The 26,075-nt window shown below is 35.7% G+C and overlaps 1 protein-coding gene across 1 annotated transcript in view; it reads left to right on the forward strand.

Moving 5' to 3' along the window:
• SNTG1 (syntrophin gamma 1) overlaps positions 1 to 26,075 on the forward strand; it is an 879,206-nt gene that overhangs the window by 780,544 nt on the left and 72,587 nt on the right. Inside the window, exon 17 of the mRNA XM_028852663.2 lies at positions 3,631 to 3,723. Coding sequence (XP_028708496.1) covers positions 3,631 to 3,723 — 93 coding nt within the window. The remainder of the gene's footprint in view (positions 1 to 3,630; positions 3,724 to 26,075) is intronic.

The following is a 26,075-nucleotide window of genomic DNA, read 5'->3' on the forward strand; positions in this document are numbered from 1 at the left end:
CTTGCCAATACTCCTCCTACAATTATCCTGTTCAAACAACTCTTCTTCTCACTTTTGAACACGATATAACATACTTGTCTGTTTTTTTTTTTTTTTACAGAAAAGAAAATGCAAACTAATCAATTTCATTCATACTATTCGTGAAAAGCAATTACATTTTTACTTAAAATCATTAAAACATATAAGAACAAAAATCATAAAACTGATACATCTGATTGGAAATACAATTATAGGAAATAGATTTTAAAATAGCATAGTTTAGTGATAAAATTTATACCATATTTTCTACTTATTTATAGCAGCATCTATAAGATTCTTCCATTTATTTGTCTTTTCTTTAAGGGTTGCTCACACTCAGTCTGTTTTGTATTTCAGTGACATGTGCTTGTTATTCCCTGCACTAAATTATAGATTGTTTGGAATTATCTTAGTCATGTGCCAACCATGGTCTAGTGCATTTTGCACATCATGAGTAGTCAACAGATATTTATTGAACTTTGTTTCTTAACTGTGAAGTTATACACTAGATCAAACTTTATAGAGCCCGCAGCCTCTGTCTTCACAAGAACATTGAATGAAACAGCCTCCCAAAGTTGGTTCTGTGGCTGACTTCAAACAGACCTGTGGACAAACTGAAAGGTTATCATGCTCTTGCCACATGCAAATGGATCCATAGAGCAAGGACCTAAATACACACATGGACACTTAATTATCTAGCATTGACTATTCTGGAAAGTTTGCTTAAAATAGGATTGTTGGATACATATATTTTGAACATGTTGAACTGATTTCTGTTTTCTGACCACAAACCTCTGTAGTCAACACATCAAGTTGTACCAGTATGTCATTACAATCAGAGGAAGAGGACAGAAAGAAAATTCCAATTATAGTTTTTTTAATTGTTCAGCTGATTCTTTTCAATAACTCTGCTTTTATCTTCATGCATCTAAAAAGTCTTAAATAGCTAAAAAAATGGTTTCCACAATTAGCTCATAGAACCTCAATTCAAAAAAATATATATTATATCAAAAATGGAAACAAAAATATATTAAATATGATTTTTATTCCAAGTCAAGGTCCAAGACCATTTAAAGCATTAAAATATAATTTAATGGAATGCAAGTTGACAGTTTTGTTATTCAAATTTATACTTTCAGGTTTTCAAAATTATTATTTCTCTACAACAGTCCACTTTGCTTGGAAACAACTACATGGTAATTTTAACATTTTGGTTCCAATTTAGTATTTTATTTTAAGTCTCCTGATATTTATAAATTAAATAGAGATAAAATCTTTGAATCTGGGCGTTGTGTTCTGTAAACTGATATTCACTGAAATACAATGGACTATCTCCTTGCCCATTCACAATGCCAGTGTAAGATACATGTCAGAAGTGAAAGGTAAAATATTTAATGTCTTCTTAGCTTTTAGTTGTTCTACAGATTTTATAACTTTTTTTGTTTACTATATGAGAAATCAATGACTGAACACCTTTGTAGTGTTACTTTCAAATTCAAGATGTGAATATATTTACGTGAAGAACCTTACATGTTTTTCTTCTATATTCTTAATTTATCACTTCCATTAAAGTTGGTAAGGAATTAAATAAAGAAGGAACATAAGTTCTGTTGTAAAACAAGCAGAAAAAAAAGTAATGAATTGACTTTCGAAGTGTTTCTCATTTAAACTTCCTTAAAAAGGATAATTTATTTATTGATTTTTCTCTGTATAATTTGTTTTTAAGGAAACAAATTAAACAACAAATTAAATATTTCAATATTAAACATATGTTAACTATACTCATGATATGCTATTAATATTATAAATGATAGAACTTGAGGCTATATATAAATTGAGACTTCAATGAGTCTCAATTTATAGCGCATCTATTTGTTTCAATTTAATGATTATTGAGAAAAATCTAATTTAATTTGTAATGCTGAACTTAATAGAAAAATTTTAATATGCTGCACCGAATTTATTTTCACCTGACATTTTCTTGTTTAAATGACAGTCCTTGAAATTAGCAAACCATTATGTCTAAATTAGGAGAAAATTTTATAGCCTTAAACATTCCTTAATGTTGATAATAGTTTTAATAAAGTGCTAATGGGTGGATGTAAGCATGCACAATGCTATGTATTAAACAAATATAATTACTCCCCAAAATGGGCTTTTGAGGCCCATTAAGTATGTTCTTTAGTCTGCTTTTTTTAAAAAAATGTAACTCCAATAATAATTTTGCATCATTATAATTTTTCTATGCTAATAAGGCTTAAACACAAGAATGTAATTTTTGGTGAAGGCAACTTGATGTATCTAGTTATGATTACATTCAGAATGGGATTCAATTAGTGCAGTTTTACATACGGTATTGTAAAAAAAAAATACAATGTAAGGATAGGTATTAAAAATTTACTTCAGATAAACTTCTCTTCCTTTTTTTCTTCTCTCTCTTTGTCTCTGTCTCTACTTCTCTCTCGTCTTGTACATGAATCACAGATATTTTTCATGATTGGAATATCCCACCATGATTTAAAATTAAATGCAAATAAAACTGGCTGTAGATGTAACAATATATCGTGGCATATATAAACCTCAAGTTTTTATTTCATATTTGATTTATATCCTGTTTTCTTTATATTTCGGTATCCATATTTAATATGAAAAATTAGGCTGGGCACAGGGGCTCACGCCTGTAATCCCAGCACTTTGGGAGGCTGAGGTGGGTGGATCATGAGGTCAGGTGTTTGAGACCAGCCTGGCCAAGATGGTGAAACCCCATCTCTACTAAAAATACAAAAATTTGCCAGACACAGTGGCAGATGACTCTAGTTCCAGCTACTTGGAAGCTGAAGCAAGAGAATTGCTTGAACCCAAGAGGCAGAGATTACAGTGAGCTGACATTGTGCCACTATACTCTAGCCTGGGTGACAGAGCAAGACTCTATTTAAAAAAAAAAAAGAAAAAAGAAAAATTATAATATTATCTGACCTCACTGTGAAAGTAATTACTTGTTGATTTTTAAAAATTGTCTGTAGTTCTAAATAAATAAATTGGAAAGTGGTACGTATCTGTAGGAATATCTTGTGCAACATTGAAGAACAGAGAAAGACTCTTAAGATCAAGATCTACTCTTTTGGCTTGGTTACTAAATTTGTATTTGTGTGCATGAGAATGTGGTTTAATAATATCCATAACATTGATATCCTGAGAATTCAAGACAGTGCTATTTAACAATAGTTATCTTTCTGTTTAATGAAAATGGTTGGCTACAGTAAATAATGACTTAACATAAACTTGCCTACACCTAAAACTTTTTATATACAACCTTTATTGTCAATACAGCAAAAACCAACAGTGTAGCACAATGTAAAGACAAAACTAGAGGGAGCAGGATTGGAAACTTGGCCAGGCATACACCTTGGCAAGTTAAAAATAAAACCCAACACTCTCAGCTTCTGTTTCGTTAACATTAAAATGTTGATAATCCTCCCTTCTTTATCCAATTATTGTTAATATTAAATTAGATATTGTATGAAGTACTTACTGCAGAAGCTGTCACATAGTTCTTAATATTAATATTGCATCAATAACATGAAAAGTAACAATACTTTCTGTTCTACCTAGTGCAAGACCTATGCATGTGTGCTAGAAAGTCATCTAATGGGACTCACAATTGACTTCAGCACAGGATTTATCTGCTTTGATGCTGCAACAAAGGTAATGTGTTAAGGTCAACTCTGAGAAATATGCTGCAAACATTCTAATTCAAGGATGATTTAAATGCCTCATAACTCCTTTCAGCATTTTAATTGTAATCATATGTCAGATTTAAGATCCTCGTTTTCGTTAATGGAAGATAAATTATGCTTCAATCTGAAAAAAAGTTTGAATTTTTAATAAAACAAACGTAGTACCACAAAACTGTAACTATGTGAAAGTAAATATTTCTTTATAAGTCTATCTATGTAGGTGTCTATCTATCAATCATTTTCCTGTTTTTTAAAGATATGACTTTATAATTGAAGGGACATTTTCTTCCCCAAAAAGCAATTAAAAAAAAAAAAAAAACATGTTTCTTTATACTTTACCTGCATCAACTTCTGCAAGACAAAAAGAAGGAAAACATGTTGTTTTTTTAAAATATATATATATATAGCTGACATGTTAAAATTATTGAATGGTGAAAATTTAAAGTTTAGAGTCTAGCCAGGGAGTAGGACTTTTATAAACACTTGACTTAATAAGGATTATGCACTATGAGGTGCTCTTTTCCCAAAGTATATATCTCTGGGAGTGATGCACATTGAATGAGAGAGGGTGCCTACTCAGCCAGTCATACCTAAAAAAAATCCAATTTTGATTATGATGGAATGACAAATGACAAAGCCAAAGCATTGCACATTATTATCATTATTTTTAATTGGAAGTGATCTTAAAGGTCAACTGACCCCCATTCAACTGGTAATCTCTTTCTAGGCACTACTCCAGTTTGTGACTTGGGACCGTTGTCCCCATGGAAGACTTTCTCTTCCCTCTCATTGAGGATCTCAGTTCCTTAGATCCATTCCACTTCCTCCTTCATCAAAGTATGGCTTGGGTATAAATTGATTTGTTCCTTCTCACTAATTTTAAGAATTCATGAATAATTCTTTACCAGAACATACATATTTTATCTAGAAATTAAGTCTTGTGTGGGATTTTCTAAAGCAAATGCCAACAAAATAAAACAGTGGTACAAACGTGTAGGAAAGATGGACTGTAGGAGGCACTGGGGGTGCTTGATTCGGGAAAGATGAACGTCTAATGGTGGGATCCAGGTAGGATTCAGCCTTGCGGTCATTCACCTTGTGAATCTTCATGACCCAGCAGTTGGCATTCTCCTGCAAAATCTCACATTACTTAAAGATGGTTAATAGTTATTTTTATTTTAATATGGTAAAATTAAACAGCACACATTTGCTGGTCAGATTTGGCCATCTAATGCATTGCCTTTGCATCATGACAAAAGAATACTTTGTGAATAAGGAATTTTAAATGCCAATGACTCTTGAAAACTCTCAAATGAGACTGCCATAAACTATTCCTATTACTAATTTTTTTATTAAAATGCTCATCAAATCAAGATAGGCTCCTGAGTATTAAATTAATTTGATAAATTAATTGAATTAAATAATCAGTTAAATGAGTAATAAGTTAATTTTATAAATAAATTTAGAAGCAAATTACACTAACTAGAAAAGTCAAAGTCTGATTTTAAAAAGAAAATGTTATTGCCAGAATTGTCACCAAACTCTGTTACATGAATCTGCAAGAATCTTACATTAGCGAATGAGAAAAATAAAATTCACATGAATATATTTCGGAGTATGTGAATCTATTCTGAGTTTATTTTAAGGCTAGCATAATACTAACCTATGTCAGTGTCCTGTTGACTCTGTATAATAAAGGAGAAAATCATGACACCAATGTCCTATCTGACATGACTGTCTACTTCTGCTGGGTGTTCTGGGAATGAGTGAGTAGTCAGGAGAGTCTAAGTGAATGATTATGATGCCATCCAGGGAAAACAGTTTAATAGGCAATGAGAATTTAATCAGTCCAAGCTTGATACTCAGGAAAACACCAGAGGCCTTCAGGAATAGTAGTCACTGTTCTATTTTCTGATTCTATCATTGGAAGCATTTAACTTCAAGGCAATCTGAGAATTGGGAAAGGCTAAAAGGAATCTACACATTAATCAAGGAGATTGTAGTATCCATCACAGATTAGGATACTTGGAGAATGAAAGTAGGAACTATTAATAGTTACGTCAGACATAAAGAGGAGGACACGCAAAAATGGAGATTCCTGGACAAACCACTGAACTGGGCTTACTGCAAGAAACTTGCACCCCTTCATCAAATGAGCCTGGAAGTTATTTTTAAATATGACAAAAAAAGATAATTGTTACATACAAATCAAAACATGCTTTGTCCAATGTTTTATTAAAATAAATAATATCTAGTTATTTTCTGTCTATTTTTGCTAAGTAATATGAAAGTGAAAAATATCTCTAAGACTATATGTTCAACAGTTTTTAAATGTTTGGATTCAGGAGAGTTTACCCTTTAGCTGAATATGCTTTGTCCTTCTGCACTTCTTCTTGTAACTTCCAACCTTGAAGTTACTACAGAAGCAAACCAAAGGTCTTGTAATAAAGAAGAGATTCCAGGGAAAGGGTGGACTCTATTCTGGGTCATTAAGTGAGCTCCATATAAAGCAGATAGTGTATTGTTAATATATCAATGAAGGAAAGAATTGCTGCATCTCTTATTTCAGGGAATGAGAGTCCGCATGATTTTAGATTACACTGGTATGCTAAATGTGTGGATGTAGAGGGATGTCTGAAAATGTCAAGCTAATTCTCATTACTTACCACCTGTGCTTGGAAGTTCCCAGAGTAAAAGATTACCCTTGATTTGCCAGAGCATAAGACATATTAAATAGCATTCTGCTCCCTATGCTTACATTTACATTAGCAGGGTATAAGGAGGTGATACATTCTTCAGTTCCCTTACTGTTGCTGAGTGATTTCCTCCCAAATTCATTACTATACAGCTCAGCTTGTTCTTTGTCATTCTCATCCTTATTAAAATGTAGCCTTTTCACTGTTAGAGAAGGGTATTATTATTATTATGTCAAAGAATAATGTTAGCCATACTTAATTTACATAGCTAAAAGCATAGCCTTGTTGCCATTATATTCTTTTAAATATGTATATGTGCATTAATTAATTATATCTAGTGATAGAGTTCCTAGTTAAATAGAAATCTCAGCAGTGGCATCTACAAAACACTCATTTAATTTATGAATAAATCTTCATCGAATGCCTGCTGTCTCTTGTGAGACATGGGAGAGCATACACATCAGTCAAAGACGTTTCCTTAAAGTTGAGACAAGCAGGATGAAACTGCCCAGACAGATATCTGTAAGTGAGGAAGGACATGGAATTTGAGGGAAGAGGGGGATGAGAGATCATGTTTATGGGTATCTAAGAGCCAGATTTTAAAAAAGATCCAATTAAGAAATTGGAAGTGATTCTAAGAACAGGGGAATACATTTAGGGTTTGAGACAAAGGAAAGAAATGATCAGATGTGTGTTTGAGAATAGAAAACTACTGAAATAATGTTTGACTGAAATTAAGACCATCTGGGCAAAAATCCAGATTCCAAATGTGTTTTTCGATTCTTTTTTTATTTTTAATTTTTTAAATTATACATTACGTTCTGGGATACATGTGCAAGACATGCATGTTTGTTACATAGGTATACTTGTGCCATGGTGGTTTGCTGTACCCATCAACCTGTCATCTAGGTTTTAACCCCTGCCGGCATTAGATATTTGACCTAATGTTATCCCTCTCCATGCCCCTACCCCCAAACAGGCCCCAGTGTGTGATGTTCCCCTCCCTGTGTCTATGTGTTCTCATTGTTCAACTCCCGCTTATGAGCAAGAACATGTGGTGTTTGGTTTTCTGTTCCTGTGTTAGTTTGCTGAGAATGATAGTTACCAGCTTCATCCATGTCCCTGCAAAGGGCGTGAACTCATCCCTTTTTTATGGCTGCATAGTACTCCATGGTGCATATATGCCACATTTTCTTTATCCAGTCTATAATTGATGGGCATTTGGGTTGGTTCCAAGTCTTTGCTATTATAAATAGTGCCTCAATAAACATGTGTGTGCACGTGTCTTCATAGGAGAATTTATAATCCTTTGGGTATGTACTCAATTTATAATCCTTTGAGTATACACTCAGTAATGGGATTGCTGGGTCAAATCGTATTTCTGGTTCTATATCCTTGAGGAATCACCACACTGTCTTGCACAATGGTTGAACTAATTTACACTCCCCACCAACAGTGTAAAAGTGTTCCTATTTTTCCACATCCTCACTGGTATCTGTTGTTTCCTGACGTTTTAATGATTGCCACTCTAACTGGTGTGAGATAGTATCGCATTGTGGTTTTGATTTGTGTTTCTCTGATGACCAGTGGTGATGAGCTTTTTTTCATATATTTGTTGGCTACATAAATTTCTTCTTTTGAGAAGTGTCTGTTCATATCCTTCATCCACTTTTTGATGGGGTTGTTTTTTTCTTGTGAGTTTATTTAAGTTCCTTGTAGATTCTGGATATTAGATCTTTGTCAGATGGATATGTTACAAAATTTTCTCCCGTTCTGTAGGTTGCCTGTTCACTCTGATGATAGTTTCTTTTGCTGTGCAGAAGCTCTTTAGTTTAATGAGATCCCATTTGTCAATCTTGGCTTTTGTTGTAATGGCTTTTGGTGTTTTAGTCATGAAGTCTTTGCCCATGCCTATGACCTGAATGGAATTGCTTAGGTTTTCTTCTATGGTTTTTATGGTTTTAAGTCATGCATTTAAGTCTTTAATCCATCTTCAGTTAATTTTTGTATGAGGTATAATGAAGGGGTCCAGCTTCAGTTTCATGCATATGGCTAGCCAGTTTTCCCAAAACCATTTATTAAATAGGGAATCCTGGCTGGGTGTGGTGGCTAACACCTGTAATTCCGGCACTTTGGGAGGCCAAGGTGGGCAGGTCATGAGGTCACGGGTTTAAGACCAGCCTGGCCAACATAATGAAACCTTGTCTCTACTAAAAATACAAAAAATTTTCTGGACGTGGTGGCAGGCACCTGTAATTCCAGCTACTTGGGAGACTGAGGCAGGAGAGTTGCTTGAACCCAGGAGGCAGACGTTGCCATGAGTGGAGATCACACCACTGCACTCCACCCTGAGTGACAGTGTGAGACTCCATCTCAAAAACAAACAAACAAACAAAAAGGGAATCCTTTCCTATTGCTTGTTTTTGTCAGATTTGTCGAAGATCAAATGGCTGTAGATGTGTGGTTTTATTTCTGATTCCTCTGTTCTGTTCCACTGGTCTATATATCTGTTTTGGTACCAGTAACCATGCTGTTTTGATTACTGTAGCCTAGTAGTATAGTTTGAAATCAGGTAGTGTGATGCCTCCAGCTTTGTTCTTTTGGGTTAGGATTGTCTTGGCTATATAGGCTCTTTTTTGGTTCCATATGAAATTTGACCTCTTCAAGGAGAACTGCAAATCACTGCTCATGGAAATAAGAGAGGATGCAAACAAATGAAAAAAAAAAATCCACGTTCATGAATATTAAGAATCAATATTTTGGCCATAAGGTACAAAATAATTTATAGATTCAGTGCTATTCCCATCAAGCTACCATTGACTTTCTTCACAGAATCAGATTCCAGATTTTTGAAATCTATCCTCTACTGGGCATTTACCACTCTATCACTGAGGAAAAAACAAATACATTCATGGATGACAAAGTCAAAGAATAACACTATCAATTGAGGGAAGAAAATTATCAGAGTGTAACTTTAGAACAAAGAGACACAGTACAACTCAAAGTTAAGGTTCCAGGAGGTACGTGGGGAGAGGAAAACTGGAGAAATAGATTGGGCCACATGATCAAGGTCCAGCACGCGCTCCACCACAATCTTGTTTACACAGTGGAAAGAACATTCTAGCTGAGGTACAGCTTGCAGCAAGCAGGTGGAGGCAATACTGAGTTAATGGGCATTTATGTTTCCCCTCAATGACTTATTATAGAATAACTTTCAAACTTTTTTAGAATCATGGAATTTTGTAAAAACCAAAACTAAAAACAGCAACAACAACAAAACTATAAAAGGGAGATATTTGTTATGGGCACCTCCCTTTTATGTTTTTGTTTTTGCTTTACAAAATTCCATGATTCTAAAAAAGTTTGAAAGTTATTCTTTCTATAATAAATATGGACATCCAATAAATAACACCTGAGTGTTAGTAGTAAAAATAAGAATGAAGGCATTGGAATCCCACACCTGAGACATAGCATTTACTCCTCCTGCTGCAGCTCAGGAGTCACAGGGCTCCATGGGATGTAACTGTAGCACAAATAATATTCATATTCATACTATGTAAATATCCATTGTGATTATTAGAGCACCATAAATTTGACTCTTAAACATGGGTAAAGGACAGCATTACTCATATCATTGCTTGTCTCTAGAATACTAGGTCCCCCTAATTGTTATAGTCTGCTTGTTTTTATCATTATTTAATATTTTAATAGTTGAAATTGAGAATGGCTGTGGTGTAATACTTATAAAGGCTTCTTTACTTCAATTTATTTAAAAGCCAGTACTGATACTTAGGTTGTTAAAAACACTTTTTGAAAATCAAGATTGGCTAACAGATCTATGAAGATAATAAAGATGAAGTAAAAGGACACAGTCTTAAGAATGAGCTCTATCACAGATTATAAGCTACTGTACACTATTATAAAAGGATTTTATGGTTTCTTTCCTCTTTATGTCCATTATTAGCCTTAACTGAATGTGCATTAAAAGCATTGTTATGGAAAATGTTTGTTAAAACCCACTCACATGTATAGTGACCTTCATTTTGCAAACTTACATTCTGAGCAGTAAGAGACAGACAATCAAGATGATCTTAGCTGAAATCACTTCATTCTGGTTTTTCATATTTTTTCTACAAAATTAGAGGACTTGATTATTTTCCAAAATAATTTTGATTTACAATTAAATTCACAGTTAACACATTAACATTTGAAATTCATGAAATACCTTAATCTGTCTAATCCACTTAGTCCTTTAAATCAACACTGATTTCTAGAATGTTTGAAGGTAAAGTTTGAATTGAAATTAATATGGCCCTTTTTATTTTTAAAAATATTTGACATGGCTTTGATAAACTGAAGGAGCTCTGAGCTACTGTTTGTCCCAAAGGTGTATGACCCTCATGTACACACATGTGCACACACATACACACTTTATTATACATCTTTAGACTTTTTATATAAAGCATTTATATGATCACAATATGAATTCCATCACTTAAACTTCTCAACATAGAATGAACCCTTTATTTCTTAAATTTTATATTATTCCATAGTCTTTCAATTATTTCACATCAGACAGTTACTAAAAATGTAAAAAAAAAAATTGAAAACATCAAAATGAATTCTTTCTTGAAATGTCTCCTATGTAAGTAGAAATCTTCACTCTACACATTATAATATAGTTCTGACAGTACTCACATAAATCTTAGCATTTTAAAATTATATATTTATTTTTTCGTTCTAATTGTGTTACAGCTCAGCAATACAGACAGAGAGCTGTTTGATGTGATTTTTATGATCTTCAGATAAATTATTTCTTCTTTGATTTTAGGAGAATGAAGAACATTGTATTTATTGCAAAAAAAACCTCAGACATTTAGGGAAACTATCTATCAGGTAATTGCTTTCTAATCTTCAAGTATTTCAAAGATAGCCCTAAAGTAAATATTTTTTAAAAAATTAAACATTCAAATTTGAATGACATTCAAAAAATTAACCCAAGTTTCCATGCAATATATTAGTGAGGCTTAATATAAAAAATAAAATTTCCTGCCTTTTTTTTTTTGAGAGGGAGTCTCGCTTTGTGGCCCAGGCTGGAGTGCAGTGGCGCAATCTCGGCTCACTGCAAGCTCCTCCTCCCGGGTTCACACCATTCCCCTGCCTCAGCCTCCTGAGTAGCTGGGACTACAGGCGCCCGCCACCATGCCCAGCTAATTTTTTTTTTTTTTTTTCATTTTTAGTAGAGACGAGGTTTCACCTTGTTAGCCAAGTTGGTCTCAATCTCCTGACCTCGTGATCCGCCTACCTTGGCCTCCCAAAATGCTGGGATTACAGGCATGAGCCACGGCGCCCGGCTCTTACTCATTTCTTGATATACAAGGACATTATACAGCACTGTGAAAATTAACACATAATTCACTGCTATGTTTATAATTCAAATATAGAAAAAATAAAATCAAGAAAGAGTCAAAAGGTCTTTGGCTAATATATACTTTTCATACCCTTACATTTTATATCTTGTTTTCCTCTTCTTTAAATCTTTTAATTTTTTATTCTTTCTTTCTGTGGCTTCTGATATATTTTATATTTTTCTGGATTAATATTATTATTATTAAGAATAACTGACTTCAAACTTTTCTCATTATATTTTAGTTTACCTTTGCTTAAATTATCATTTTTGATTTCCATAAAAGTTTTGTAACTCAAAGAATTATCCTTCAAACCTGCATGAATTGAATGGGAATGATATAGCTTTGCTTTTCCTTACAGCATTATTTGAAAATTAAATGAGATAGCATGTTAAAAATAATAAATTGTAAAACATAAGATAGAGATTCTGAAACATTTGAGCATTATTTCCAGCTAGCCCATATTTCAACAGATCTTGTTTCAACCACAACATGTCCTTTCATCTGTAACTAGAATTTTATCATGCTTTTTCTTTCTGTTTCAAATTCCTCAAAGCAAACCAGGGAGTTGCTTCTGCAAATCACACAGACACCATGAGCCTCATTTTCTTCATCTCTAAAATGGATATGTGAATAACACTTTTCTCACAGGGTTATGGTAAAGTGTAAATAAGAAAATATGTGTGAAGTGTGTTGCACAGTGAGAGTTGCATGATGAACGCTTAGAAGGAGATGGACATTTCTGCCCCTCACACACTGTGGGATAGTCCAACCCAGTGCAGTACATGTGTACCAGAGACCCTTTGCTACTGTGCTACCATCCTCAAGATGTCAAAGGGGCACTGTATTTTCTAGAAGTTTTGATCAACCAGTCAGCAGAGTTATTGTCTGTTACATTCCAGTCCTTAGGGTCTGTGCTTTTGGAGGTCTTTGTCCTCTTAGCCCAGTGAAGATTGATGTTGAACGAGTAGTCGTATGTTTAAATAGTTCTTAGCAAAGGGAGTTCGGGATAACCTGGAAGCTACAAACTAGATTAAGGGGCCATTAGCAATAGCTGGAAAAAAAGTACATTTCACTTGAGAATTTGTAGGTCCTGGGTGGCTAAATAGGCACACGGTGAAGGAAGATTGAAAGGCAAGTGTGAAATCCCTGAGACTTGAGAGAACACTGAGAGAGGAGGTGGAAAATTAAGGAGTGGGAAGGGCACACAAAAGTAAAATAGTCAGATACCAAATCTGAGGAGCTTTGGACTTCATGTTGAAGAGTTGGCACTTACATCAGCAGTGGCCCAAGTTTGCCATGTAACACATAATGACCATGCATCACTGCCTTATGAAAGTAAACATTTGTTTCTAGTGCTTCTGTGGGATTCAGAAGATTGACCTGGGCAGGCTAATTTGTTCGGCTGTAATTTGGATGGTTCGCTCAAGCATCCTCTGATTGTTCCTTATTCTTCTGTAAGAATGAGGAGGTTAGCCCAGGCATGTCCTTTTCTTGTAAATGGCAAAGGCAGAAGAGAGAAAGCCTTAATGTGCAATTCTATTTTAGTCTCTGTATTGGGAATAACTGCAAAATCCTACTGTCAGTCAAACCATGTCATGTGGTTGAGGCTACTATCAAATGGGAGGTCAGATCAGCCCAGTCCATAGAATTTGCATCAATCAAGTTAATAATTAAATTTTAGAAGTCATATGAGTAAATGTGAAGAATAGTGTTGCCTCAAAAATAAAACTATATAGATACTTATTTATTAATTTGGCAGTTATTTTATAAAGTGCTTAATCTCTGTCAGTGGGCCAGCCTACAGACGACCTTGTGGAGAATGGAGATAGTGGTTGTTTCTTAGATTGCAGAATATATTTACCTAGATGTAGTTCTCTCAGGATACTCATTTGTTTTTCTCTTTAGAATGCTTACTATCCTTTGAACTGGAAACTGTGTGTTCATATGTTAAAAAGAAATAGCTAGAAGAGTTTATTCCTACACAGAATTAATAATACAAATTATTAGTGTGACCGAATTTTATCATGTTTGCAGAAAAAAGCAGCAATAACAACAAGTAAAACAAAAACCAAAAAACAAAGCCCTTTGCCATGATTTGAGTGAATGTGTTCCCTCAAAATTCATACATTAGAATCTAATACCTCATGTGACAGCATTAGGAGGAAAGCCATCTTGGGGCCTAATTAAGTCATGAGGTTCTGTCCTCGTGAATGGAATTAGTGCCCTTATAAAAGAAGTTGAAGTGGTGTCCTAGTCCCTTTTGCCCTTCCTCCTTCTGCCACGGGAGAAGGCAGCAACAAGCACTATTTTCAAAGCAGAGAATGACTTTTCTCCAGAAACCAAATCTGCCAGCACCTTGATCTTGGACTTCCAGTCTTCAGAACTGTAAGAAATACATTTCTATTATTTCTACATTATTCAGTCCTGGGTATTTTGTTATAGCAGGAGGAACAGCCTAACATGCTCTTAGAATCCAAGAAAGCTGTCCCAACAAAACAAAGATTTTTGCCTATTTTCATCAGACAGATGGCATGTCAACTTTCTGAAAATAAAATCTGAAGGTTAAGAATAACAAATAGCATACCGTGACCAGTAGTATATGGAAATATGCTGGTGCTTTCTTTACCACATGAATTTGGGGCATTCTTTTGAAAAATTTTGCATGGCTATGATTAAAAGAAATATTGTAATGCATCAACTTACCAGATTGATAGCATTAAGTTATTATAAAATTAATCTGTAAGATTTGAGCTTTAGAAACATTTTAATAGAAAAAGATTAATCTTTTTCCTTAATAGATTTCAAATAAATTCTGAAAGTGAAAACCTCTATACTCCTCCGAATGGTTTAATATATTTGATGAAATATATATTTTGATATGTGGATTTAATTTGAAGGGAATAAATTTAGATGAAATACGTTTGAGGGAGAAGTTCTGAGCTTGATTAGACAATTTTGTTCAATCTTTAATTTAGCCAACTGGCCTAATGATAATGCATTCCTCTTCTATTATGTCCAGCTCAAACATGCATGATCCCTAAGACTCCATAATAACGACATTTCAAAAGTGTGTTCAACACTGAACTTGCTGTCCATTTTAGTCTCACACCTTTGTATTCCCATCTCATCTATCTAAATAAATCCAAATTTAGTTCTATCCTCTTACCTTATCCTTACCCTTGCCATTTAGCCTTTTAATAACTTTCTCTAAACAAATCTAGAAAATGCTCCCTCTTTTCCATTTTCAATATTACTAACTTGGTTAACCTCTTCTCATTTGGATTACCACAGTATGTTCCAAATAGGGCTTGTCAATTTATTTATTGAACATATTCTTATTATGCATCAATCATGCCACATGACTATTGCTAGATACTAGGAGTTTAAAAACAGATGCAGTCCCTCCCCTCAAGAAGTCTACAGTCTAATGAAAAGGACAGATCTAGAATAGGGTAGGTACTTTCATGCAGTATGGAGAGAAGTCTAAACATTATGAGGGCCTTGTTACAGACTCAAGAGGGATAATGCCAAATGGAAATAGGACTTGGTGGGACAGTTTGATCAATTGCTTAACCAGAAGGTTCATCAAGACAATTTGCAAAGGGTAAAAAGTATGTTTGCGGTTATCACTGGACACTCATGAGTCAAATATCAAATACCAGGTGATTTGTGTTGTGAGAAGAGTATAAATAGATACTACCTTCAAAGCATTATTGTTGTAATTTTTAACATGTTCTATATAATAAGTTTTAAACTACATAAATTGTTCTTTCACATGTTTTTGCTTTTTACCTCTGTGGTAAAAAGCTACTTTTATTGCACATAAAATAGTTAACATAGTGTTTAGTTTTACCTTCATATGTGAAAGTTGCTTCAATTTCTTTAAAGATAAACTTTTCTCTAGGGCATGAATAATTGGACCTGAAAACAGTGAGTTAGTAAGGAAATGAATAAAGAATGTGCTGGGGATTTTTAACCTTTATTGTTCAACATATAAGCCTTTCATTAGCATTAATACAACTTTACTTTCCATTTGTACATTATTAATGAATTACAGTTTTTGAATGGTCTGTATCTAAGGAACACTTGATGTCGTTTGAAAGTGAAGTTATTCGTTAACCTGAGTCCCTTAGTTGCAGCCAGCTTTGTAGCCCTGTTTTCTGATGGAACTAGCAGCCAGCTTTGTATCTGTATTATAAGTGTCAAAAATAAAAAGTTAGGGCAAGCTTTGTTTCCTCTTCCCTTCCCACCGACATTCTCTAGGTTACTGGCATTTTCAAACTTTGAGCCAATTTTAACAATGGGTCTTACTCAAATGAATAGCTTATGGGAAACTTTTCACATATGGGGGGGACAAATGCTTAAAATAGCAGTATTATTATAAGAAGAAGTGATGACTCAGAGCATGCTATGAATAAATTGTTTTCCTGGGTTTAGTGTCTTGTTCTAAATGGTACTCTGAGTCTCTCCTCTATTTTAAGAAAGAAGTCAGGCATTAGCAATAAGAGTTTATTTCTAATCATGTTCAGTAAATGAGTCTGATGTTCAGTTAGGGAAATCATTAAAAAGGTAGGTCAGAATAAAAGAAGAAATATAAACTGTGGAAAATGACAGACTTAGGTTTGATTTCTACTTCTTAGCTGTGAAGTATGGTGAACATGCATGGTGCTTCCTTTATTGTATCATCTGGGAAATTGTAATAACTAGGTATTGGACAGCTCTTGCAATGATCAGAGATAATGTAGGAAAGGGCCCAGCATAGTGAATGCCCATTTTAATAAATAACAAAGATGATGTTTCACTGAAAGAGCAGCAGACTCTCAGAATGCTTCACACACACTAAATGAAGTATTTTCAAATTACTTATAATCTATGCTTGTGTTCAGCAATCAAATGATTCAGTGTCAGTAACAAATGGATTACTTATTTTATGCCTCATTCTCTTCACACGAAAAATTCTGCTTGATAAAATTTCAACATTTCATCTTCAATTGCACATGGATTAATCATTATTTATGATCATATTTTATGTGTGTGTGTGTGTGTGTATATATATATAATTTTTTTTTTTTTTGAGGTGGAGTCTTGTTCTCTCACCCAGGCTGGAGTGCAGTGGTGCGATCTCAGCTCACTGCAACCTCCACCTCCTGGGTTCAAGCAATTCTCCTGCCTCAAGCTCCCGAGTAGCTGGGACTACAGGCACCTGCCACCACACCCAGCTAATTTTTGCATTTTTAGTAGAGACAGAGTTTTTGCCATGTTGGCCAGGCTGGTTTTGAACTCCTGACCTCAAGTGATCCTCCCACCTCGGCCTCCCATTGTGCTGGGATTACAGGCATGAGCCACTGCACCTGGCCCACATTGTATAATTGAATGTGATTGCATTGAATCCAAGATTCTGTAATGCTTACCTGTTTCCATGCATTCCTTCAAATAAAATTTATCTGTTATAGATAGTAGCTCATAGGCAAATGATTCTTCTGCAGAATGTATTTTTCTTTTATATTATTTAATTAATTTTTTAATCAGCCCTTTGATTGAAACAGTTTTACCACATACATTGCTTTCGCCATTGGCGGTCTTCAATGATTCTGTTATAGTGAACTCCAGTAGTAAAAATGCCGGGATTTGTTGTGTTGTTCTTTCTTCATCTTTACTTCCAGGTTTTGTGTATGGGAAATATTTAATTTTATTTTAAAATTCAATAAAAATTATATATTTATCATTTCATATAGATGCCCAAGGAATATTTTGAATTAAACATTGTTTTTGACTGTCAAAAACAAATAAGTTTTAATAAGTCAACAGGTATCTTAGATCCATTAGCACTATATGTAAATATATTACATATTCTGTTCTATAGTGCATATTTTATCACTTCTCAACTTGTGTTTCATGGGAAAAAGAAAGTACCTGCATAAATAATGTTAAATTATTTTCTTTTATGAAAATATCCTCAGACTATCGTGCTAATGAAGCTTACCAAACGTACTTGACCTCATTTGTCTTCCTTGTTCTGGAGGAGCACACAGGAGCCTCACAAGTCCATGGAAAGACGTGGGAAAGTAAAACTCCGGTCTGTAATTACTTAATATAAAGATTTTGGGTCAAATTCCAGGCTTTAAGGCCGGGCGCGGTGGCTCAAGCCTGTAATCCCAGCACTTTGGGAGGCCGAGACGGGCGGATCACGAGGTCAGGAGATCGAGACCATCCTGGCTAACACGGTGAAACCCCCGTCTCTACTAAAAAATACAAAAAACTAGCCGGGCGAGGTGGCGGGCGCCTGTAGTCCCAGCTACTCGGGAGGCTGAGGCAGGAGAATGGCTTGAACCCGGGAGGCGGAGCTTGCAGTGAGCAGAGATTCGGCCACTGCACTCCAGCCCGGTCAACAAAGCAAGACTCCGTCTCAAAAAAAAAAAAAAAAAAAAAAAGAAAAAAAAGAAAAATGTCTTCATACATTGTTATTCTTTTTGTTCATTTGTTGATTTCTTTTGCTCTTTCAACTTGATCTCTACCAAGTTCAGCAAATTAAGACTATTACTAATGGCAGAAATTATTCATAACAAACTCAAGGTCCTTTGATCAAAGTTCTCTAGATGAGACACTGGACTTGTATAGTCCCGAAAATATTCCTGGCTGTTTTCATCATGCCTTCTCTGAAGTTGGGCATTTCATAGACATTTGTAAGTTCTCATTTTAGTATATGTTTCCCCCACTTCTCAATTACAGGCCTCCAATTACATGACAACCACATAACCAGAGGTAAAAGAAGTGATTTTTCTTCATTAAAGTTGATTCTGTTTTAATATGTTCATTTTACAAAAGTTAGAATGATTGCATGTCCCCTGCATGCCAGTGACTGTATTAGGACCCAGGGCTGCAACAGTGGGTCGGTTAGACTGACTGGAAGCTTTCATTAGAAGGAGAGGCACACAGCAGGAGAGGTACATGGCAATGAGGTCTGTCGGTGGGGAGGGGGGAAAGGAGAAAGGTATTGACAGAAAGAGGGTTCAGAAGGTCTTCTAGTAGTTTTGCAGGAAAAGACTCCCTAAGGCAGTGATATTTGTAGTGAGACCACAGCAAGAATGGAATAGCTATGAAATGAGTAGGAGTAAAAAGATTTCAAGGAGAGGGAACAGGAAGTGTTAAGTCAGAGACATGAAAGGGCTTTGCTATTTGCTTTTTTCCAGAAACATAAGGAGGGCGGGGGTGAGTAAGAGGGAGAGAGAGAGAATAAAAAAGATAATTCTGATTGTAGTATAGAAAATAAATTCATGTTTACTTTATCCAAAGGTTTTATTCCATGGTATTATTTGTATTTAACATTTGCTTTGTATTTTAAGCAATCTTAGTTACATTTTTTTATATTTGATATCAGAAACAGGATGGGTCACTGGCTGTGGAAGATATCACAGATATAATGTAGGTAATCACAAACAAACCAACAGAGGTGCCAAATTATTTTAAGTAAGGAATCTCTGTTTGGGAAAGGGGTGGGTGTAGGAGACATATTTAAATATTTTCCTCTTATCTGAGTTCCTATAGTTTTAGTTGAATACGTGGTCTCCTCGGGCTAATAATAGGTAAGGTGGCCATGCAATTTGCTGCCCAAGTTGTGATAATAAATAATTATTTAATAGCTAACAAATTAGTTTCCTGGTATTTGTTCACTTGTAAGATTATTTTGTCAAGCATTATTTTTAAAAGACTGTTATCTCTAAAATATAAACATATACTAGGCACATTAAAGAGAAATTGAGAGATTTCTTTCTATTGATTATCTAGGCATTAATAAATAGACTAATCATTTTTGGTAATCATTTTTAGGAGACGATCACAGTTTTTTGAGATGCAATTATGAATGGTATGTTCACCAAAATCAATTCCAGTGCACTGTAGGTACATATGTTTCTTAATTTAGAAGAATTTGATCTTACTACAACTCTGTCCTCTATTAATTGTATATATTCATATTATCAGTGTTTAGTAAATAACATAAACAATGCTAAGGTTTGGATGAATTTATGGTAGCATTCAAAATAATAGAGACAGTTTAATTTGACGGAAAGAAATTTCTAAAACTTTTATTCTACAAATGGAATGGAAAAAAGTTATTAGAGTTAACAGATTTTTTCATTTGAAGCATTAATAGAAAGATGATATCATTTAATTATCTGTGAATTTATTCTGTTAATGACAACAAATAAATATCATTTGGCTCAGTTTCATAAGAAAATTTGACATTCAAAATGAGTATCTTTCATTTACATGGAGAATCATTTGATCAAAATAAAAAGTTATGCAAAAAGAATGACTTGTAAATAGACCTTCTCCATCTAAATATATTAGATCAACTTATTTGGGCAATGTTTTGCTTTTAAAGTAACTACTAATCCTGTATTTCAAACATATGCCAACTTTTTCCGTTTGGCTTTTATGCAATCAGTGATACTGTTATTCCCATGGTGAGTGGGTGAACATTAAACAACATTTTGTGCAATTGCATACTTGTTATCAACTTTATGATATATTAGAATTCTCCCCTTAATTTTTTAACTTAACTAAAGTTGAGTCTAATGCAGATTTTTAAAATATCGAACTGTAAAATAAATATATATACTTCTATATTATAATCCAAAATAATATAAAAATAAAAAATAAAATCTTAATAATACAATAAACAACAAAACTTCTTTTACGAGCATTCAGATTACTGCCTACAAACCCTACAGAACGGTCATTTATCCTCTTTCCTGTCCATATTTTATGTACGTGACACCTCTAATTTCCTCTGTTTTTCACTACTCCGTTGAAAGATTGCCTGATGCCAGAGAACAGGTTGCAGCAAGCAGGCTGTTAAATAGCAACTGGCTTGTGAGCAGAGGTGTTGAATACTTCCCCTGCAATAGAGCTGAAGAAATAAGCTGCCTTTAGCACCTCATATCCAGATGCACTTTGTTTTATCAGCAAGTACCATGTCTATTGCATTTTGCTAACCAGGAGAATATTCTGGTTTGATACAAATTTTGACCCCCCAAAACAAAGCCTTGTGCCTAATGCTGCTGAATTACAGAAGTGCATCTTCTCTACCCATGCTTCCTGAATGAGACTCTAGGATTGGCAGGGCTCTTTAGTATTCCACACTGGAAGAAGAAATGAACTTCTACTACTCTGTCTTCCCTCTCAGGGTATAACACAACAATATACATCTTCACATTTCATCCTTCTTCAATGCCTAGTTGTGTACAGGTATGTGACATGTGGTATGTGTGTGTACAAATATAATTTCCATTTGTAGAGCTAACTTTCTAAACTCACATTAACATGTTATTAACCAGGAACTCCTCACTGTATTGAAATAGTGGACTGAAAGAGCTCTTAATAAAGTCATTCATAATCTTCTCATCAACATCACTAATTTCTAAAAATTGATAAATAAAAACATTTTATTACTGTTTATTACACAAGGTGCTATGGAGCAGTTAGTAAGGACACATATTTCAGCCAGTAATGTGTTTTTGAAAAAGCTTCCTTAAGGAGTTGTGATTTTTGTGGGGCTGAAATATAAAATGAGACATGAACTGGCCGAAGTTGGGGGAGCACTCAAGTGAGGCCCCTCAGGCAGGATGGGCAACAGGCAAGGTGGAAGGAATGAGCAAAAACATCACGATTTGTGAATAATAAAGAGTGGCTTGGCTGGAGTAGAGTGTAGTTGAAAGTCAGTAGAAAAAAATGAGATTAGAAATTTGATCAAGGGCTAAATCCTGAAAGATTTTCTGTGTCTTAACAAAGGTTTAAATCTGATCATGATACTACCATTGAAAGGTGTTATGTAGCAGAAATATGATTTAAGTTTAGAAAAGGGAAGGGAGTGAGCTTATAAGAATGTGGTTTGTCAAGAGTAGAAAACATAAACTAATTTTGAAGTTACTGTGAATACTCAAGAGAGAAATTGTATTTAAACTATATTAGTGGTGAATAATGATAATGATGACAGAGAGATTCATGAGGTGTGTGGGAATTCGAATGAACAAAATTAGAGGCAGGGGTTCTGATGGTAAACTTGACTTTTATTTTCAAATGTAATGCTTAGAAGATGGAGTAAAAGTGCTGACCACCCCTAAAATGAATTAAAGAAGAGAGTGGTTGAGGGGAAGATGAAAATTCACTTCAAATATATCAATTTTAATCTCTATACAAGCTGTCTTAGACTGGGTTCCTTTAAGAGTTTTCTTTGAGAGAGCTTTCAACAGATGATATTTCTAGATGCTGGGAGTCCAGTAGCCCTCCCAACAGATGTGAGCAGAGAACCACAATATCCACTGCAGTGCACATCTTCCATTCCGCAGCCCCACTGGCTTCTTATGCTAAAGTGGGCCCATCCAGGTGCATTTTGGATTCTCACTGGTCCTGGATTCTCACTGGTCCTTCTGTAGAAAAGAAGAGAAGGGTTAGTGAGATGATAAACAGCTCTTGCTGCTATGGCTGCTGTCAAGGTCATAACTGACAAACGTCATCCCCTCTTCCACTCCTCATTCTTGACTGGCCGTCATTACCATAACATCTGCTGCTCTGGGAAGTTTGCCTGCTGGGCTAACCCACACTGTCATCCCAAGAGCTGATCCTGTGTCTATGGACACTGATTTATTTCCATTTACCGTTAAAACTGGTAATGGCAGCATAAACATTTAGCAGAGTTATTGCATGCCAAATAAGTTCTTCTTCACCTTCCTCATACTTCCTGATTGTGTTGAGGGACAATTATCCCTGCGAAGGTGACTCCTTAAACTGTTTGCTGACCTCTTGGTACAAAGTGTTTAAAATCACCAGGATGCACCGTGGCTTATGACCTCCACCTGCACAGTACAGAGGTGTCAGTACAAGATGCTCACATTCCCCTTTTGAGCAGCTGGGAATGGTGATAACTGCAACCTGTCCTAAATCCACCTCTTCATTCTCTGATCCATGTCATCTACTTACCAGGGACACAGAACTGTGTATTGGTCAGTGATTCCAGGTCTATTCCACCACAGCCTGGGGGTGGTGTCCCCTTCTCATAATATATCTCCTAGATGAAACACTAGTTTTATACGAAGAGGCCATGAACTGTCCTCTCCTGCCCAAACCCTGAGGGTGATGCAGTGCTGAGGGCGCCACTAGGTGCCGTGATAATGTTCCTGCTGCAGCACCTCTTTTGTTGTACAATGGGTCTGTAGGTATGAGGAGTTACAAAGACTCCTGCAAAAACTCTGCAAATCCTAAAATGTTGAGGCCTGGTGAACAGGAAAGGCAAACTCATACCAGAGTGTGCGTCTGTTCATGTCTAAATAAATTAATGCCTCTTTTGGGAGAAAAGAGCCCAGTATTATCAATCTGCCACCAAATGGTTGATTGTTTTAGCCACATTGGTGGCACCTTGAGCTCTCATTTTTGGCTTCTATTGATGACAGATTGAACATTCAGCTGTGGTAGAAATGGGATCCTCCTGTAGGCGTGAGGAGTCAGGTTGGGCTTATGTGTGGCCCCCCTTTGTTCATATATTCTTTATGCCAATGACAGAGCTGGGCTGTTGTAAAATCTCTGAAGTATTAGGAGTGCTCATTGTTTGGGGCTTTTTCCTCTGACCCCTTTGTCCCTAATGTTCTGATATTTTAGTACTCCCATATCCCTGACTGGGTCAAATCTTTCACCTCTGTCCATGAGTCACCCATATTCTTATCTCAGTCTACTTGTTTTGCAGAAAATGGATACCCACATGCACTGTCCAGAGTTCTGTGCAGTGGGAAGCATTTTCTCTGCACTATGTTTTAGGAACAGCTAACAGAGGGGCTGTTGAAGAAGAAACCTCAATATTTAGCTTGTATGCTCAGCCTGTCTATTTGTGAGCAAATCTTAGCCTTTTGTTCTATCTTAGGTCACCATAGGGATTGTCCCTTTGGTGGCATACTTGCTAGTTGTTCAGTGGTGCAGGTCCTAGTCTGGTGATGAGATGGAGACCTGGGCTGCCAGCTTGGTAACTTGCTGGTGCCCTGTGGTTTGGCTCATCCCTGATTCCAGGTGAATACACTACATGCTACAACTTTTTACATTGCCCTGCTATACCTTATAACTTATTAGGCAGACAGAGTTCAAATATAATGTGTAGCCCTGGATACATGTAAGCATCTCTCTCTACAAGGGCCTCTGACTGTGAAATGGTACACAGATTTGCTGGAGATGGAATCACTTTTCTCCAGAGTCCAAAGAGGTCTATATTGTGATTCTCCTATGAGGGCTTCACATAAATTCCACACAGGTTCTTTCTTCAGAATAGACACTTCTAATGTCATAGAGTTTGGCAGATTAAGTCCCTGTCTACCTCCCCTCCAGTGATGGGCATCTCTTTTGTCAGCCAGCTAGCAAGCAATCCATGTCCAATATTTCACTGTTGCCTCTGTATTAAGAACTACACCTAGCATGAACTATGTGAGATTGAATTTCATAGAGTAGTATTCAGGGCAGAGAAATAGGTTTTTGAGTTGGTACGGTCGGGACACACCTCTATGTAAAGAGGAAGGCAGGATAGGGAAGAAGGACAAGCTGCCCCACAGGTAATTGTACCTAAGGGCTAGTTATACCTAAGGGAAATTCTGAAGCTTTGATTGTCCTATCGAGTTATCCTAACGGCAACAACAGGGTCAGACATCTATATTTCTACATTAGCTAGGATTTCAACTCTGACGAAGGAATTCATTATGATGCGTAAAAAGGCAAATCAGCAGCAGCAGGTACCCCCAGCAGCTGGGAAATGAGAGTGCTAGCCCTGACCTGGAGGGAGCACCCCTGTATTCACTACATGGGCTGTGATGCTAAAAAGTAGTTGGATAAGATAAAATGGGAGAGATAGGGAAGAGTTGATAGTTTCAGAGGAGACTGGAAGAAAAAAAATGCAATCCAGAATGTTGTACAAATATGCTTTGGAAATGATAATATTTAATTATTTTTTAGTGATTTGAATGTATGAAAGTAAAACTATATTTGCAAAAACAAAGAGAACAGTGGAAAGACATGCTTAGTTTTATCTGCTGAGTGTGGACAGTGGAGGGGGCTACGCCACACACTGAGTGGGGCAGAGGGGATGAAGGAACTAATGAGTGTGAAAAAGAACACTGCTATTTAAAAGGCTTTGAAATAATCAAATTTGTGAAAGCACATGTCTCTTCAAAGGATTTAAACATTCATAGTAAAAAATTATTTCTGCTTTCATTATTTCACACTCTTTTGGCACTACTCAGCACCCTGTTTGCTCTGATATTAGGAGCATTACATGACAAAATCTTTATGCATTAAAGAGGTTGAACAAAAAGATTACAGGAGCAAATGGAGCAAGAGGATGTGTTTTGCAGACGTGATATAACCTAGAACTAGGAGTCAACATATGTACTATTAATGGCATTGAAAAATCATTATAGACATTCATAAAGATATGTTTTCTCAAAAAACTATGAATTTTACGACATGTTTAAGATGAAATGAAAATAATTTTTTTTTTTTTTTTTTTGAGACGGAATTTCGCTTTGTAGCCCAGGCTGGAGTGCAGTGGCGCTATCTCGGCTCACTGCAAGCTCCGCCTCCCGGGTTCCCGCCATTCTCCTGCCTCAGCCTCCGAGTAGCTGGGACTACAGTCGCCCGCCACTGCGCCCGGCTAGTTTTTTTTTTGTATTTTTAGTAGAGACGGGGTTTCACCGTGTTAGCCAGGATGGTCTCGATCTCCTGACCTTGTGATCTGCCCGCCTCAGCCTCCCAAAGTGCTGGGATTACAGGCATGAGCCACCGCGCCCGGCCGAAATAAAAAGAATTTTTAATGAACACAGAAAGATCCATCATAAAATATGAAGGAGGCAGTATTTGTCTTCTGAAAGTTCTTAACTTCTGCTTCCGTATCCTCCCAGAAACATCACCATTAGTACTTGTGTTCAGGTGACTTCTTACGTTAAAGTTTGCCATCAGCTTACTGTTCTATTGGAAAAATGCTACTAAACTAGTTTGAACTAAAAGAGGAAAAAACTATTCGCAATCTACAAAGTGATTTTATGAGCATTATTATTTCATCCTTTTTATTATTATTATTATAATTATAATTATTATTATTATTATACTTTAAGTTCTAGGGTACATGTCATATGTATACTTGTGCCATGTTGGTGTGCACCCATCAACTCATCAGCCCCCAT

This window comes from Macaca mulatta, chromosome 8 (assembly GCF_049350105.2).
Source record: "Macaca mulatta isolate MMU2019108-1 chromosome 8, T2T-MMU8v2.0, whole genome shotgun sequence".
Classification (NCBI taxonomy): domain Eukaryota; kingdom Metazoa; phylum Chordata; class Mammalia; order Primates; family Cercopithecidae; genus Macaca; species Macaca mulatta.